The 17,253-nt window shown below is 50.2% G+C and overlaps 1 protein-coding gene across 1 annotated transcript; it reads right to left on the reverse strand.

The window, feature by feature from the left end:
- Window positions 1–36: 36 nt before the first annotated feature.
- On the reverse strand, window positions 37–16,895 carry XRCC1 (X-ray repair cross complementing 1). Its single transcript, XM_044434901.1, has 17 exons — window positions 16,784–16,895; window positions 16,136–16,228; window positions 15,289–15,396; window positions 14,551–14,709; window positions 13,362–13,442; window positions 13,137–13,254; window positions 12,353–12,474; window positions 11,089–11,212; window positions 9,448–9,661; window positions 8,526–8,642; window positions 7,868–7,967; window positions 7,138–7,327; window positions 6,321–6,375; window positions 5,643–5,788; window positions 5,304–5,394; window positions 4,577–4,652; window positions 37–3,207 (listed from the first exon to the last, which is right to left on the reverse strand). Exons 1-17 carry the CDS (start codon window positions 16,832–16,834, stop codon window positions 3,094–3,096), a joined length of 1,959 nt encoding a protein of 652 aa, XP_044290836.1. The 5' UTR covers window positions 16,835–16,895; the 3' UTR covers window positions 37–3,093.
- Window positions 16,896–17,253: the final 358 nt, after the last annotated feature.

The following is a 17,253-nucleotide window of genomic DNA, read 5'->3' on the forward strand; positions in this document are numbered from 1 at the left end:
AAATGTTTTTCTAAAAAAATACAGAACGCCCCAAAATAGATTTTTAGAATATTTGTCATGCTAAATTAAACAGACGTTAGCTGAACATTCACATAATATGCAGGAGTCCTAGAATATGTTTTACTTAAAGTTTTGTTGGCTTTAAAATTTATTATGTTAAGAAACTGAGAAGCTGTCTGTAGAGGCAAGATAGATGGAAGGATGGAGCAACTTGGTCAAACTGGAATGGCAAAGGAAAAGCCATGCAGCCATTTTGTCCAGAGCAAAAATTTCCAGCATTTTCAGAATGATCCCGCCCCCCGGCCACCATGCCCTTTCTAGCTGAAGCGCATGACTTTTGTCCAGAACTACTTGCATCCTGTTAGAAACCCACATCTTCACATAGGTTATCTTATTTTCTGTGATGAAGATCTAAGGGAACCTGGTACCTCCAGATGTGGAGTTGCCCAACACATCTGGAGAACATCAGGCCATGGAAGCCTATTCTAAGAATTACTTACAATTGCCCTGTTCCATAACCTAGAATCAGAAGTGCAGAATAATCTTGATTTATTAAAAAAAACACACAACAAAGCAGAAAGGGGAGGAAGACAGGAACACCCCCCCCCCGAAGATTTGTCACCACTGTTAGCGCCCCAGACAAAGCTGTGACTTAGGGTACAATTTTTAGAAAACAGAATCCATCAACATTAGAGGCACGTGAGCTGTGGTACATACACAATCCAGTATGACTGTCACCCGAGACTCTCCAGCTCTTGGTGGCCACCCTGAAGGTGGTGGCTTTTAAAAGGGGTGCATGCACATTCGCGACAAGCTCGCAAAGCTGGCGCCTCTTGGGAGAAGCCATGGTAGCTTATCCAAAGTTGTCCAATTTACTCTCCATTTGAACCACCCACCTCCGTTAGGACCAGAGTACACAGATACTTGATGGCAATTATTTGTACTTGGGGGGAACCCACTGGAGGAGGAGACCACTGAGAGGACTCCCCCAGAAATGGGAGCTTTACCCTGCCTTGAACAACTTGGCCACCACTCCAGTAGCCTTAGCTGAAGGGCACCTGATTTTCCAGGTGAACTATGCCCGTTGGCATGCTGCTGGGGTACTTCCGTCCCTCCAAATCTTCTGCTGGACTCATTCTGCCCCCACTGCCAGCGTGCCACACCGCAGGATGAAGTGGGATGCGGGCAGGAAAGGCTCTGAGATGTTCTTCCCCCAGTGCAGCATCCAAATCCAGGGTTCCAGGGAAGCGTCTGGGCTACAACCCCTTGAAAGGAATCTGCCGGGGAGCCCTCAGAGACAGCAGGTACAAGACAAGCCTCTGTGGTGATACGCTGTGGCTGACAGCTGCGAAGCATCCTCGAGCAGTGAACTCCTTGGTGGTGGCCTCATACGTGAACACGAGGGACAGAATGAGCAGTTTCTGGCTTGCTGAGGGCAGCACCGTGAGGCTGGGGGTGCAGAAAACGAGGTAGATTCTTCGAGGCCTCCCAGGCCAGGTCACAGCCAGGAAAAAGCAAGCGGCACGCACCTTCAGTTGTGGGGAGGGCGAGTAGCACCCTGAAACAGGTTCCACTGTTTCTGCTCCAGTGGAAAATCAAGAGTTCTCTGCCCAGGACAGAGGGGCGCATTGGGTAATTCCTGCTGCAATTAACCGGTCCCTAAAATGACTTGCTGCTCATTACCACACGCTGAATTCATGAAAAGTTCCAGCTGTCAATTCTGGGGCTACAGCAGCTGCAAAATAAACTCAGGACACAAATCCATGCTTGGACAGAAAATGGGCCTAGAACTCCCAGCATGCCCCAGACTGCACGGCATGCTGGGGCTGGAAGCCTGTTTTCTGTATGAAAAGGCAGAGATTTGTGGCTTCAATGCAGGTTTATGCAATCATGGCTTTTCCCGATAGCAGCCCTGAACACTGTTTAAACTGTGTGTGTGTGTGTGTGTGTGTGTGTGTGTGTGTGTGTGTGTGTGTGTGTGTGTGTACGCACGAGAGAGAGAGAGAGGGAGAGAGGGAGAGAGAATGAATGATGAGCATTGAGAGTGAGAGAGAGAGAGGGAGAGATGAGCATTCAAACAGCTTGGTATTGGGACCAAGTACCCTACAGAACGCTTGGCCACAGAGTTCAGAGTGATGTCGGAAGGTGGACACACATCTGAGGAACAGGTGTGGGGGTGGGACAAGCAGCTGGTGCACAGGAGCCTGCACTGAACGTTGGCGGTGGGCCAGTCACGCTACTTTCCACGGCAAATGCAGGTAAGTAAAATGCACTACTTGGTAACATGCAGGAGACGAGTGAATTTGCAGATTCGAAACCAGACTTGGATTTGCCCAAAGTTGGAACTCTGCGTCACTAATTCATGTGTGCACGTTTACTGGTCTGTATGTAAAGAGGAAGGAACACGTCCCATTCACGGAATTGTCGTGGGTGAGCCGGTCTGAAGCACCGAACCACAAGAACAGAATGGCTGGAGCCGCCCACCAAAACGGGGGGCAAGCCCGAGGACATGGTGAGACACGGGCCACTGCTCTAGATCAATATTTCAAAGAGGAAGGGACAAACTTCCATTGTTCTCGGGCAACTGGGAAAGGGAACAAAAAGAAAGAAAGGTGGTATAAGCACAGGGGTGAAGAGATCTCAGGAAGACGAAACCTGGCTGGGTGGAAGACATGGGTGCGCACACAGCTCCCTTTTCAGTCCTGACCCTGTAAGCTCAAGCCCAGCTCCCATTTCACCTTCTGAGCCCGAGCCTGACCCAAAGCAAACACGATGAGGCTCTGGAGCTTTTTCTGCAGCTTCTCAAGAGTGGCAGCTGCCTCTGGAAGTGAAAATGGCTTCCGACACAATCCGTGAAAGCTACTACTGGGGGGAACACACATACCCACGAAGACTTGACAAAAGCACTGCTCTGTCTGTACAACCTTGTGTGTCAGTGTGTGAACGGGGGCATGCTGAGGCAGGCCCTCCGCAGGGAGGAAGGATCCCAGCAAGATGAATGGGAGCTCCACACCACTCGGCCCGGAGGCAGCGAGAGCCGTTTCCTCCGGAGAGGAGTATGCAGAATGCACGATTCCTGGGAGGAGCCGAATCCTACACTTGCGGCACCACGACGTACGGCTGGTGGGGGATCAGCTTCTGCCGCTCGTTGCAGTTGTAGATCCAGCGAGGGCGCACAAAGGAAAGGTTGGCGTTCTCATTCAGAGCCTGCAGTGGGAATCAGAACAGCTGGTGCTCGCATGGTCCCTGCCCTCACCCGGAAGGTGGGGCAGTCCCTCCAAAGGGGATGCGTGGCTCTCACAGATCGGTGTCCCCAACAGCAGGGGGGTGGACCTGATGGCCTTCAAGGCCCCCTCCAACGCTATGACCCTGTTTCCCTGAAAATAAGACCTAACTGGAAAATAAGCCCTAGCATGAGTTTCAGGATGCTTGTAATATAAGCCCTACCCCTAAAATAAGTCCCAATTAAGACCGTCAGCCGGTTCATCCGTTGCAACACAATTCGGGGTTTGGAGCATTATGACGATGTTCCAGAAGATGACGGCATGACTCTATCGGAATAAATGTAGGTTTTTGTACATGAATAAATGTAGATGGTTGTACATGAAAAAATAAGACATCATCTGAAAATAAGCCCTAATGCATCTTTTGGAGCAAAAATTAATATAACACCTGGTCTTATTTTCCGGAAAACATGGTATTCTATGATCAGTATTTATTTAAAACTTTTCTAGACTGTCCTATTACCAATGTCTTGGAATGGTTTGACAATACAAAACGCATTAAAAAAAAAAAACAAAAACAGCATCCTAAAATGTAACTAATAAAAAACTCCCAATTGAAACAGTCAAGTCTTAAGACATTGGGAAAATAAAAAGGTTTAGGCCTGGCGCCCAAAAGAATAAAGTGATGGGATACTAGTCCCCAGGGGAAGCCCTCCCTACCAATTTCGTTGCAGCCAGGATGCTGGAGCACACGAAAGCATTAAGAAGCGGGAGAGCGAAGCTTGGGCCTTCCATTCAGTCAAGGAATCCGCTAGGAGAGTTAGGGCTCATGGCTCGCCTTGAGCATAGCCTAACTTGCAGGACCACTGAGAAAACAGAAGGCTGGAAGGCAAATGGCGCACATCTGGGAGGAGGAAAGTGGGATGTCAGAGTCGCGAGCGCGACATAAATCGCTCGCCCACCTTGTTTCCCCCGTTCCTCTCGTCCTCCGCTCTCTCTCTCCAACAGCAACACGTGGCTACCTGGGCGGACTGTTGTAAGGATGACAACAGGGTGCCTGAAAGCACGCTGAATGCTCAGGATTCTGCTCAGTGCAAACCTGCACCTGCTGCCATTGGCCTCTGGTCAAGGGTGGTTACCCTTCCACTCATTTTGTTAGGGGGCAATTCTGTGCATGACTGGGCAGGAGAAGGGTCCTGCAGCAACCAGCATGCTCCAGACAGCCATGCCGGCAGTTGTAGGGTTTTTTTAGGGTCCTGGGAGCCCACCTGAGAGGATGCTACAGAACACATCTGAAGAATGCCTGGGCTAGAGCAATACGGTCTCCCAGCAAGCTGGCGGGGCAAGCTCACCTCCTCAAAAGTGTCATCCCACTGCTGAGCCGTGACCACAAAATTCACTCGCTCGTTCATATAGGCTTCCACCTCTCTGTAAATAGAAGGGAAGTATTCCCTTAATAATCATCTTTAATCACCTTTCAGATGGCTTTCCCCCCTCGCCTCTTCCTGAGGAAAAGCAGAAGTGATCTTCCTCGTAACATACATTGGACAGAATCGATACAGCGTCACAAAACAGCAGAGGTGGAATACACACGCTCCTTGGTTTTTATTAGAACTCTTACAGCAACATTCGTGAAGCTAAGAGGTCTTTCTGGGTACTGCGCTCAGGACACACGCAGTCAAGGGTCCCGTGGACATGCTGCTGTCGAGGAAGGAAGGTTTCCAAAAGCTCGTTCTGCTTGTATGAAATTACGCCATGTCCCATATTTGGTATCTTAGTATGCGATATTATTTACAAATTTTTTCAAGCTTCTCCTGCCAAAGAGGGTGCAACATACTCAAAGGGGGTGGGTTGCCAGGGATCAGAAACCATCTGGACCATCCTATATCGAAAGCCACGCAAGGATAGGAAAATAATTGCTTATAGTGCTAGATTAAGGCGTAGGATCTGGCTTCCCTTTTTGCTTGTTTACAGTGCTTGGCTTTGGCTTTTTTACGGTTCTCAACTAGAATACAACACATCAGTGCTCAGTATTCCACTTGGAGCTGCGGCAGACCACAATTTGCTAACAACACTCACCCACTGAAAGCGGTGATGTAGCGGTTCAAGAGGCGTCGCTCCTGAGAAGGGAATTCCCCGTAAAGGAAGAAGTGTTTGCCGCCAAATAAATCTGGCAAAGAGACGGCTGTGTTAGCAGAGAGGCAGAAGGGAGATTCAGTTGCCCGACCGGGCCCCAGAAATTTAGCCTGGGATCGCCACTCATTCATTCATACAGCAGGTAGTGGAAGAGGCCCAGCATAAACGGCCCTCGCTTTTACTCACAAGGAGAGGGGCTGTGCAAGTGCGGCACATCCCCCAACCTAGACGTGGCAGCGCTGGCCGCAGCCCGCTTCCTCCCGCCCATTCCTTCGGACACACCTGGCAGCTCTGGGATGGGCTGATCCGCTTCCTCCTTTTCCTCGACATCGGTGTTCTCGTCTGTGGAGCCACCGTAGGGATCGTCCTCCGGTGGCGGGACGGTCGCTTGCCCTCCTTGCTTTTTTTTGCGGTGCTCTTCTTCGACTCTAAAGCCAGGGGAAATGACTCGGTCACCTGGGGCAACGGGCTCGCTACGGCCTCCCCTCGCCGCAACTGGCAAAAAGCGCCTGGTCCTCAAAATCAGTGCGCGTGTTGGGAAGCATGCAAAGGCGGGGTGAAAAATTACAAATTTTATTTTTGTTTAACATATGTATATAAATATGGTTCCTCTGATCTGAGGAATGAAGCATCTTCCCTTACACAGCCACTTCCTGGCCCTTGCCCTGTACTTGCTCCCTTGCTCTTACGATCACAACCCCACACCTTTTGCTTTGCTTTTAAAGTGTTTCTGTGCAATCCCACTACTAAAAGTCCCTGGACAGCTTACAAACAAAAAACCAAAGAACAAAGAACCATAATGCACAACACAACACAACACACTGCATCCAATAAATACTAATAAAAACAAGGATAAAACCAATCAATTGTTAAAAGCCGGGAAAATAAAGAGGTCTTTTCCCACCCGCCCTGGGCCAAGAATCATGGCAAGACCAGCGAGATCGTCTTCGCTTGACCAACCTCCTCAGCTCATCATCGGTGTCGCCAGAGCCCTCCTCCTCCTCGTCTCGGACGCCTGAGAGATGGCAGGAGAAAAAGGAAAGGTCACGCTGGGCCACGGGCAACCTCTGACTGGGCATGCAGGGCTAGTCTGGGTCCTGGCCTCAACCCAGCATCTATCACTCGCTCCTTCCCCGTTTGAGAAAGGAGATTGCCAGAGGATCGGCGCAGCTGCCAGGTTTTCGGGAGGTAATGAGAACGACACTAGGAGGAAGGAAGCCAAGGCTCAATGGCTCATCAGGTGAGTCTCGGAAGGCCTGGGGGAGTCCACAGGCCAAAGCGTGAGGAACTGGGGTGGCACGTCTTGCTCACTGGGGGATGAAGAAGATACAAGTACTGTGCACAAAGAATGCAGCGTTGCTAAACATCTAGCTAATTTTATGACATGCTAAGTGGCATAGAAGAGACGTACTTTCCCTCCTTTTCCAGGAATACTAGAACTCAGAGTTGTGTATCAGAAAGGATCCGCAGCAGGACTGAGACTCCAACTTAACTTATGAGGACCACTTGCTAAAATCACTTAAATTGAAGGAAAAACGAGCAATAAATCCAGGGAGAGCAGCTGATGGGCTCTGGAAGTTAAACATGATGTCCCCATGCAGAGGCAATGAGTTTCCTCAAAGATCGGATGGTGGGAACCAACAAAGGACAGACATCTGCTCCGTGCCCCATTTTCCAGTTTCCAGAAACTGCTGGAAACGGGACGTCCCACGAGCTTGGCCTTTACGTCTGCCCCACAGAGGCCGCTCTCACGCAAGGGCAGAACCTCTCAGCCTACCTGCGGCACGCTCGTCCGTGCTGGAAGACCCCGCGGAGTCAGCCTCTAGGCCCTGCGAGTTGTTCTGGGTGCCGCTGTTGCGAGAGGTGCTGGGCTCCTCTTCCGAGGATGCCTTCCGTGGCGGCATCCGTGCTATTTTGGGGCTGGCCGGAGTCTTGGGCTTGTGATTGGAGCTGGGCGGGTTGCCTCTCTGTGAAGTTAGAAAAAGGACAAAAACAGTGCTTGGACTGTGGGGAGGGGAAAGCAGGACCGGCTTGCTTGTTGTGCCAGCCTCTTTTGCCACCCATTTATAAGGCACACTCAAAATAACCCCTCTTGGGAGAAGCTGGGGCAGCAAAGCAGAAAGAGGGGAGAGGGAACGATCGCCTGTCCCCTTCCTCCCAGTCTGTAGCGGGTGGCTGTGAGCTCATCTGGGCACAGCTGCAGTCTAAATACCTGCACTTATTCCAAATTGTGTACCCTATCCCGTTTCCAAACAGAGCAGACACTCTGAATACTGAGAATGCAACAACCCCAACATCACACTATACCACAAAAAGCGCTTCCCCATCCGTTGTGGCCACTTTTTCAGCCATTTAAAAACGAGCCTGTAAGGAAGTACCAAAGCTTGCAGATCTCATTTTCAAGGGCAGGGAATGTGCAGGCAGCTTGATCCAGCAGTGCCAACAGGACAACGGCAATTCCCTGCCAAGCAAAGCGAGGCAGCCAGAGGTCCAAGGGATTCTCCTACCTGTGGATGAGCAGGCGGCTTGTGGCGCTGCGCAGAGGCCTCTTCGTCGCTCTCCCCCTCCTGTTCACTGCTGGAGGACTCCGGCCTGGCCAGCAGGTACCTGGGAAAGAAAATCCAGCCAACTGTCGCTGCAGCGGCAGCAGGAACCAGACCTGCCACCCCAGAACTTGTATCGACATATAAAGCCCTGAACGGCTTGGGGCCAGACTATCTAAAGGTCTGGCTGCACCCATATATACCTACCCGCCCCCTCAGATCAGCTCAGGAGGCCCTTCTACAAGAACCCTCCCTCAGGAAGAAGAGAGGGGAGGCAACCAGGCGAAGGGCCTTTTCCGCTGATGCTCCCCATCTTTGGAACTCCCTCGCCAGGGAAATTTGCCTGGCGCCATCTCTATTTTCCTGTCAGAAATTTTTAAACATTTAGCCTGTATGCTGTGGCCATAGTAATTGTTTTTATAGATGTTCAATTCATTATGTTTTAAGTGGCTTTTAATATGTTTTTAATCTGTGAGTATGTTTCATGCATTGTAAGCCGCCTGGGAAGGCCTCGTCGATTACAGGAGGGCTATAAATATATGTAAATGAAATAAATAGAGCAACGAGCAGAGCCGTGCTAGGCGGAGGAGCTTTTGGGGTCTGCTTGCTCCCCGCCACTCACCGCTTGCAGGGCAGGTGCCGTCGCGTGCGGTAGCAGTCCAGGATCCACTCCTTGCGAACGATGATGCCCCCGAGCCCTTTCACCTGGCTGTACTTGGGCGTGTTGGCGAAGGCACAGCTGGGAAGAGAGGGCCGAGGGGATGCTCAGTGCACGGCGTCCCACCTCCACCTCTGTGCCAGCGGGAGAAGCGGAAGAGCTGGCACAAGCCGAACTATGCAACTCATCATTTGAGAGCAACGGTGGGCCGCTGCAGGAGGTCCAGGGGCCACAGACATCACCCACCACCCAGATTTTTTGTTTTTAAGGCATGGCACTAAAAATAAATGGCAGGATCGCTAGAATGGACCACCTTTGCTTGCGACCAAGCGAAATTTGACCTGCTTTGCAGTGCATAGCTGCTTTGAAGTGCTATTTCACCTATCAATGTTAAACTCCAGCATTCTGAGGGTGTAACAGGGAGGAGCGGCAGCCATGTGGTGCCCAGACCTGTTTGAGAGGCACACAATTAAGACAGCAATGCTGGGCAGGCTTAAGAATAAGCCCCACTGAGCTCAGTGGAACTGATTTTAGAACAGGCACGTGCAGAATCAGGCACATCAGCAGACATCTCCAGTCAGCCTGCAAGGCTGGTTTCCTCTGGTTATCCAGCTCCTTCTCCTCCGTCTTCCCAGATCTGTGCCAGAAATGGAACATTTGGGGGAAGCGTGTGGGAAAGTGCTGAATTTTGAAGTATTTTCTTTCGGTATCAAAGTTTCAGGACTTAAGATATTTGAAGAGAAAAAAAGGTTAACAATATACCAATTGCTATCTTGTCCTGTATGGTTGCAGCTTTTGGGATTATACAGGCTTAAATTTACAGCTGAGAAAAGAGCACAGAGCTTTAGAAAGGGCAGTAAGGCCCAGTGGTCTGCAAGATACCTACATGAGGTGAGTGCTGTCTGGGGTCCAATCTGGTCGGTATTTGCCCCCCATCTCTAGGGCCTTGTGCCGGAGCTCTGAACGGAAGGGGTTCTGGAACCCGCTCAACACGAACACGGTCCCGTCTAGGAGGTGCTGGAAAGATCCATTTGCTGCCACCTCCGAAGATGATGTTTTGGGCACCGTCATTTTCTGGGGAGGTGACGCTGAAAGTGAAACTATGAACAGAGGTGGAAAATAAAGTAAGAGTTCTTTCAGGCTAGAAAGGGGAAAACACGTCATTCCTTACTCTTCCACACAAGCCTATCAACATTTAATAAGGAACATACAGTGGGTTCCATCTGCAACCTGCTGGAACGAGCTAAGAGACAAGGAAGCCAGGAATCAGTCAAATCCAGCGTGTCACAGTCTATAATTCTGCCATCATATCATATAAAACTGGAAATGAGGTTAAGCAGATGACATCCAAAAAAATCTGATGTTTGTTTTTGGAAGAATCAAGCTCCTAGTCCTTATGGATGCAAAACCTTGAAAGCCTCTGGAAAATACCTGGTAAGTTACCAGCCATCAGAACATATGGGGTGTGGAGTAGGGAAGAAAAAAGACTAACAAGGACTTGTAGAGATCCAAAGAGGAAGTAGTTACTTAGTTACATGAGAATGAATAATACTAATCATGGTATTTGCCATCTGGAACTTATATATGCTTTTACATTCATTTATGGGTAGTATTTGAATGAGTGGCCCTTTAAGCAAGGCAACTTTAGACTTAAATCAAATAACCACTGCCATAGTAGGGGGGTTAAGTAGGGGTTCTCTTGATGCAACATTTAATCACAGTGGCGAGGATTGTGCTTGCTCAATACTGGGAGAGTGAGGAATTACCCACTGAGGAACTGATTTTAAAAAAGATTCTGGACTGTGCAGAAATGGACAGACTGACTCTATTACTGAAGGAGAAAGAAGATACTGACTTTTATCAAACTTGGGACCTTTTTTATGATTGGCTGGAGAAACAGGACTTGGCTCAGATTTAAAGATGTTCTTAAACTTTTATAGATTGATCTGAACTTGATTATAGAATGTTAAAAAGATGCGTTGTAGGGGGCTGACCCAGTATGTCCGATGCATCTGATGATTGATGTTTTTAATTTTTTAGTTTAATTTTTTTTAATAAAAATCTTTATTAAAAAAAAGAACTAGGGGTTCTCAAGAACAATGGAGCAGTCAAGGTTTTGCATAGTGGGGCCTGTCAGAGCAAGAGAGAAGCAATGCACAGCCAGATCTCCTCCTCCTCTACCTGGAAGGGGGATGCGGCAGCCGTACGCAGACTTGCCAAGAAGCAATACGGAACATGAAGCAACTTGCTTCTAAGCAAGCGTATTTAGAGCTACACTCCCAGGTTACCCAACAAAATATTTGTTCATTTTTATTTTATTTGTATCTCACCTTTTGGGCAGCTAACAATGAAAGGTTAAAACAAACTTAATTAAAATGTAAGAAGTTTTTTAAAAATAAGACATAAAATAGTTAGATGCAATCGTGGATATTCTTTTTCATCACTTGTGTTATTCACCGCCCAGCAGGTCCCAACCAGGATAAGGGAGAATGCGCACGGCCCCCGATTCCCCCCCCTCAACACACACCTTTGTGCTTCTTGGAGGGGGGCTGCATCGGGCGAGGAGTATCGGGGTGAGATTTCTTAGCCGTAGTTGAGATGTTTGTATTTTCCTTGCTGAACTCGAACTTCCTCTTGACTGGCGCAGGCTCCTGCAAACAGATGAAATGAAAGCAGGAGTCCCATACCCATTTTCCTGGGAGGAAGCCCCACTGAACGCAATTGAATTTATTTCTGAGAAGACAGGCGAAGGATTGTGGGTAAATGTCCCACTCGGCAGGAGATGCTTCTAGCATCAGTGCCGCTGCTTTGGTACCTGGAGTCCTCCCCGTGCAGAAAGGAGAGATGCGGTGGATGCTAGGATGGCTGCCCCTACCTCAGTCAAGACACCACATACCCCAGCCGTCAAATGCACCCTGTCTTTTAATAGCAGCCTGACATACAGACATGCAGCAAGTAGAAGCTTTTCCCCGCTGCCCACTGGAAGCACAAGAAGGACGACAGGTGTGGTGTTGTGGTGAAGAAACTGCATTGCAAGTGAGCAGATGCCTTGTTCAAATCTCACCTCTGCCGTGAGCTCAGCAACAACACAATCCTATTCATGCCCAGACAGATCGTTCCTTTGACTCCCAGCTTTCTGCAACCTGCCAAGCTGGCTGGGGAATGCTGGAAGGTGTAAGACTGATTTCTTTCTGAACACACTTGGGATTCCATCACAGGTGGTCTTGGGCAGACAGCTCCCTCGCTCCCACAAGCCCATTCCTCCCAGACTCAATCTGCTGCGTGGATGACGATAATACTGACTTTTGACAAATGTGATGGGAAAATTGCAACTTGATAAAGTAAGGCTGCAGAACCCCAGGCCCAGAGGCCAGATCCTGCCCTCCGGGGTTTCCCAAATGGCCACACCACCGTTCCCTGCCCACCGGGGCTCCTTGGCTATTGTGGAGGCTTTTCTCCCTTCGAAAAAGATGAAACGCTTCTCCTGTGGCTCCTTTACTTGCAGTAACAGCTGCAAGTGAAAATATGCTGGTAGCGTGCAGAATTTTACTGTCCCTTTTGCCTCGAGGCCCACTCGCCCCTAGGGCACGCTCCTGCCCCCAGAGGTGCTTTTCCAAAGTGGGTTTCAGGCCTTGGGCCGAAAGAGGCTCATCACCTCGACATAAAATTTAAAATAACGTACAAGAACGCCCGGATGCTTGTTCAGCAGCGTGGAGCCGAGCCGGTAACATAAAAAACAAACAAACAGGGCTCTCGTGCACACATACAGCTTCCCATCCAGCCCATTTTACCTTGGGAGCACCTTTGCTGGTGGGCTTTTCCACTGAAGATGGAGATGGGTCAGGGGAACCAGACATGCTGGTCTGCAACGAAGCAGCAGCATAACTGGGTGAAGGCTGGTCATTCTGAGAGGCTGTGGAGACAAGTAACTTGCAGTCCTGATAATGATGGCAGGAGCCGTCTTGAGATTTTGTAATGAGTTGACAGTATATAAAAACTTTAAACAAGCAACATCAATGATCATTCTCAGGAGTGAATGGTAGAGTTCATACTCAGCATTGAAAGGACTCAGAGCGTCCAGAAGCCAATAAATCCCACCACTCTAGCCATCTAACCCCATTCCACCAACCCTCCCTTATCTAAAGTTTTCCTCCTCCTTCCCTACCCTATTTTCCTTGTGTGCTATGGCCTTTTTAGAATGCAAACTTGTACACAGAGGGGCTGCCTCGTTTTGCTGGCTGACCATAAGCTACTCTAGGAGTCTTTTCCCTTTTCTGGTTCCAGAGCAAGAAGAAAACAACTGAAATAAATACAGAGGCGCTCTACTTGGCGATGGCCTTTCGTCACGATGGGACGGGATGCCCACGGTCAGCAGCAGAACACAACTTGCTCTGTGGCTGGAGAGGCACAGCGCCTTCCCACTGCCTTCCCCGTGCCCACGTATCCCAGGGGCAACTGGCAGGCCACGCAGGGAACGGGGATGCTGGACCTGATAGAGCTTGGTCCGACTCAGCAAGGCTCTTCCAAGTTACCAGCCAACTCGAGGCAAGATGCTGACTGGTCCATGGCAGCTACCTTTAGAGGGAGAGACTAGCGGTTTGTGGACACGGCTGAAGAACAGGGCTCCGGGTTTCAAAGAGCTGGAGTTGCTGTCTTCCTCCTTCACCTTGAACAGGCCCAGTTTGGTGACCTTCTGCAGGGCACGGAGCAGGAAGAAAAGAGAGCAAGGGAGCCACATGGGTCAAGGAATAACCAGAAAGAGCAAAGGGAGGACAAAAGTCAGGTCCGTGGAATACTTACCGGCGAAGCTGTTTTGGAATGAACTTCATTGTTTTCTGGAGGGGAGTGGAATCTCACGAAAGAAAGGCCGTAAGCCAGGGACTGAGGAGAAAAGCGTACCGTCAGCAGAGCAGGAGCGGGCCCAGACCCGCGGTCTCCCTTCCCTTAACTACAGATCATTTGGCAGTTGCCCAGCTTTTGTGCAACCCCAACCGTCTCCTAAGGACAAGTCCCTGAAGATAAGAACTATAAAGCTAAATTATGGAGTGGAGTGGTATATTTGGCCCCACCTCTTTGGTCTTTGGCCCCACCCCCTTTTTGTTCACCCCCACCCTCGGAATGTGACCCTGTCCCAGGCCCCTCCAAAACTAAATTCCACCCTTGGGCTGAAGTAGGTTCCGAACTCATGCAACAGAAAATCCAAGTCTATTAATCAGGCAGTTCTTTTTACTACCGGCGGCAACCCTGTTCATTGTCCTACATGCCTTCCAGAGCCAGCTCAGCTCATAGATCCAAAACAGATAAAGGTATGTTAAGAGGAGGTAACACAGACAAGAAGCATCTCCCTTAGGAACAATCATGATGGCAAAAATATAATTGCTAATTAGTTGTCTTTTCATACTGAGTAGACACACAATTCCAGAACTGTGTGTTATTTTGCTGAAGGTTAGTCCCGTTAAAACTGCAACACCAAGCAAATTCACTTGACGATAAGTCCCACTGCACTCAGGGAAAACATGCACAGGCCCATGATCAAAGCAGCATCACCTTACCAGATTTCAGCTGCTTCAGGGAGTGGCCTGCATTGATGAGGATTCCCACCTCAAGGTGAGGTGAAGGGACAGATCTGAACCCCTGGCTCTTTACCTCCCCACCACCACCCCCAGCAACGGAATCCTCACAGATGTGGGGAGCAACCAGAAGTCTCTCGGAACAATCCCACCATTAATGTGCTAACCTCCACCTTCTCTCATCGCCTTCACTGACATTTCTGTTACAAAGCACAGCGTCGTTTTCAACCTCTTTCACCCTCAAAAAAGCACCAGCACTACAAGCCTGTATGAAACCAATTGGACAAAGGAGCATCCACAGCTCCGTAGCAAATCTCTGCACAGAGACTTGAATGCAAGAGATCAGGTCTGGCACTGCTGGGCGACTATTATATTGCATCCCCTTTTGCTCTCCTTAGGATAGAGACACAAATACAAACCTTAGTATAGGGCTGGGTACAAACGATTTTTACCCGGTCCCACTTCCTCTCTGCCGTAGCCTTCACCAGCTTATCTGGCCCAAACATACGGACCCTGTTGAGGTTGGTGCCGCCTTTGCTCTCCGAGGGAGACATGAAGGAGGAGGTGACCAAGAGCACCTAAGTTGGAAGAGAAAGGACTTTGGCAGAGATCATGGTGCAGACTTTAAAAAATTATGTGTGCTGCTGTTACTAAGTCTCTGTGCTGATCCAAAAGACTTCACCTCCATGAGTTGAGGGGTGGATTACAAGACAGAACTGGGGGGGGGGGGCATCTAAAGGGAGTTGCATTCCTGGCTCCTAGTAGCAACTGCCAAAGGCAGGGAAGAAGCACGATTCTCGACACAGCAGAATTCCACGTGTCCAGCCCTCCTTGCATCCCCAGGGTGCCCTTGCACACCTGCCTAGCATTGGCTGTTCAAATGTAGCTGCATCCAGCGAGCTGCCTGGAATCTCACTCACCTCCCCACACACTCCAAGGGTTCAGTTTCCTTCGACTGGGTTTAGCTGCCCCTTCAGACTGGCTTTTCCTGCCTTTGTGAAACAGCCTCCCTGACGGGCTATTTCAACGCAGAGACTGAAAAACCGCAACAGCTATGGATCCTGCATTGCTAAAGACCCCAGCTACATGAGTGCTGACTCCCAAATGGGGATAGCACACGATGCCACGGAGGTTGTCCAGCTCACATCCCCCCTCACCTCATAGCTCTGTTCACTGGAGGAGGCGGAGCTGCCGGCCAGCACTTCCACAAAGGCGGAGCCTTCATTGCCAATGTCGATGCTGTAGATCTGCTCCTCTTTCTCAAACTGTGGGGAAGCAAGGCAATCTTAGCCATGGATTCAGGAAAGCACAGAGAGGCTATCCTGAAGCCTGGGCCAGTATGGATGAGCATGGTGAATACCCCAGACACCAGCACGTATAACTTCATAACATATCAACACACATCGCTATTTCATACAAGTCAAACTACTGGTCCATCTAGCCAGTACTTTCAAATCTGACTGGCAGCAGCTTTCCAAGGTTTTGGCCAGCATCTTTTAACCAAGTCCTGGTACACAAGATCCTTTTAAGGCCCAATCCCATTCACGTTCAGGCAGACGAGTCCTACAACTCCAAGCACTCCCCACCCAGCATGGCTCTGTCATTTGTCAGAACTACAGAATAGTTAACACAGTACATTCTGTCTCTATAACCCTGAACGTGTCTGCAATTATGTGGGAAACAACAGCATGAACTAGAGTGTACTGGACACAGTCAGCAGCAACTTCCGCCATGGCATCAGCATTCTTTGTAGCTGCCACCATTCGTAAAAGCATGACAGCTCTGATTATCATCTACAGCTTCTCTCACATGATCATCCTTTTGTGGGAAGTACTTGGGTGGCCAAGAGAGAACCACAGCTATCCAAACGTATGAAAAATGGCACAATCCAGCCTTGCACAGGAAAATAGGAAGTACTTCCTGGCTCATCTACCCCCCCATGAAAATCTTGCATGGGACTGAGGTCCTGTTTCAAACAGGGCCACACAGAAGACTGATACTCACCTGTAATATGACAGAGACTTGCTTTTCCCCAGGCTGGGCAGCCTTCCACTTGCGATAGGTGTCAGCCTTGAGCAGGTTCTCGGCACAGTGAGTCTAGGGGTTGAAAAAGGCAAGGAGGATAAAAAGAGAGAGCTAAGCTGCAGCAAAAACCAGAAATAAAATCTCGATCCCTTGCTCCCCTGCATGCCTGTCTCACTCCACACCACTTATTTATCTCTGATACCGACAGATTGCAAGATATGAGGGAGTCTCTTCTCCCCATTACTTCCTCAACGCAGTCCGTTCCCCTTCCCACCATTTCCCCCCACTTCACGCCCGTCCCCCTCAAATCTCTCCCCCACTATGGCCCGCGCCCCGCACCTCTTCCCCCCATGGCCCCCTCCCTCCCTTCCCGCCGCGGTCTCGCCGCAACCCTCCACTGCACAAACGGTCTCCCTGGACGAAGCCGCCTCCGCGCCACGCCCCCCAACGCCCCCCCGCGACCAGGGTCCCCAGGCAGCACCCACGGCGCGGGCTCCCCGGGCTCCGCCGAGCGGACATCCGCTCCCCGCACCCACGCCCCGAACGGCCGCCTCCGAGCCCGCGGGGTGCCTCCCCTCCCCCACCCGGCGCCGCGCGGCAGCTGCTCATCTGCTCGCCCGCCCGCACCGTGTCGGAGTTGCTCGCAGACACCACATGTCGGATCGCGATCTCCGGCATCTCCCCGCCACTTTCTGTCACCGCCGTAACCCGGCAGCAAAACTCCTCCGCCCACCCGGAAACACGGGCTTCTGCGGGCGCTCTGTCCTCACAACTACCTCACGTCTATGGCTCTCCGGCTCCACGTTCACTGGACGCTACTGCGCAGGCGCGGAGCCCGATCGGGTTGGCGCTCCCGCCCGCTGCTTTTCTGTAGCCTTGAGCGAAGCGGGTCTTGCCCCTCCCGCGGCTTTGATTCGGCGCCTGCGCACTGGCTCGCTCTAGGCAACAGCTAGAGAGATAAGGCAAGGTTAGATTACGTTTGTGAAGGTCACGTTACACTGTGCCAGGGCATTGCTGCTAATGTATAAAAAATAAGCACTGCAAAATGTAGCTCCTCGAAAATGATTAATAAAGCGGGCATAAGTAATTATTAACTT

Source organism: Varanus komodoensis, unplaced genomic scaffold (assembly GCF_004798865.1).
Source record: "Varanus komodoensis strain SLA01 unplaced genomic scaffold, ASM479886v1 scaffold29_1, whole genome shotgun sequence".
Lineage (NCBI taxonomy): Eukaryota > Metazoa > Chordata > Lepidosauria > Squamata > Varanidae > Varanus > Varanus komodoensis.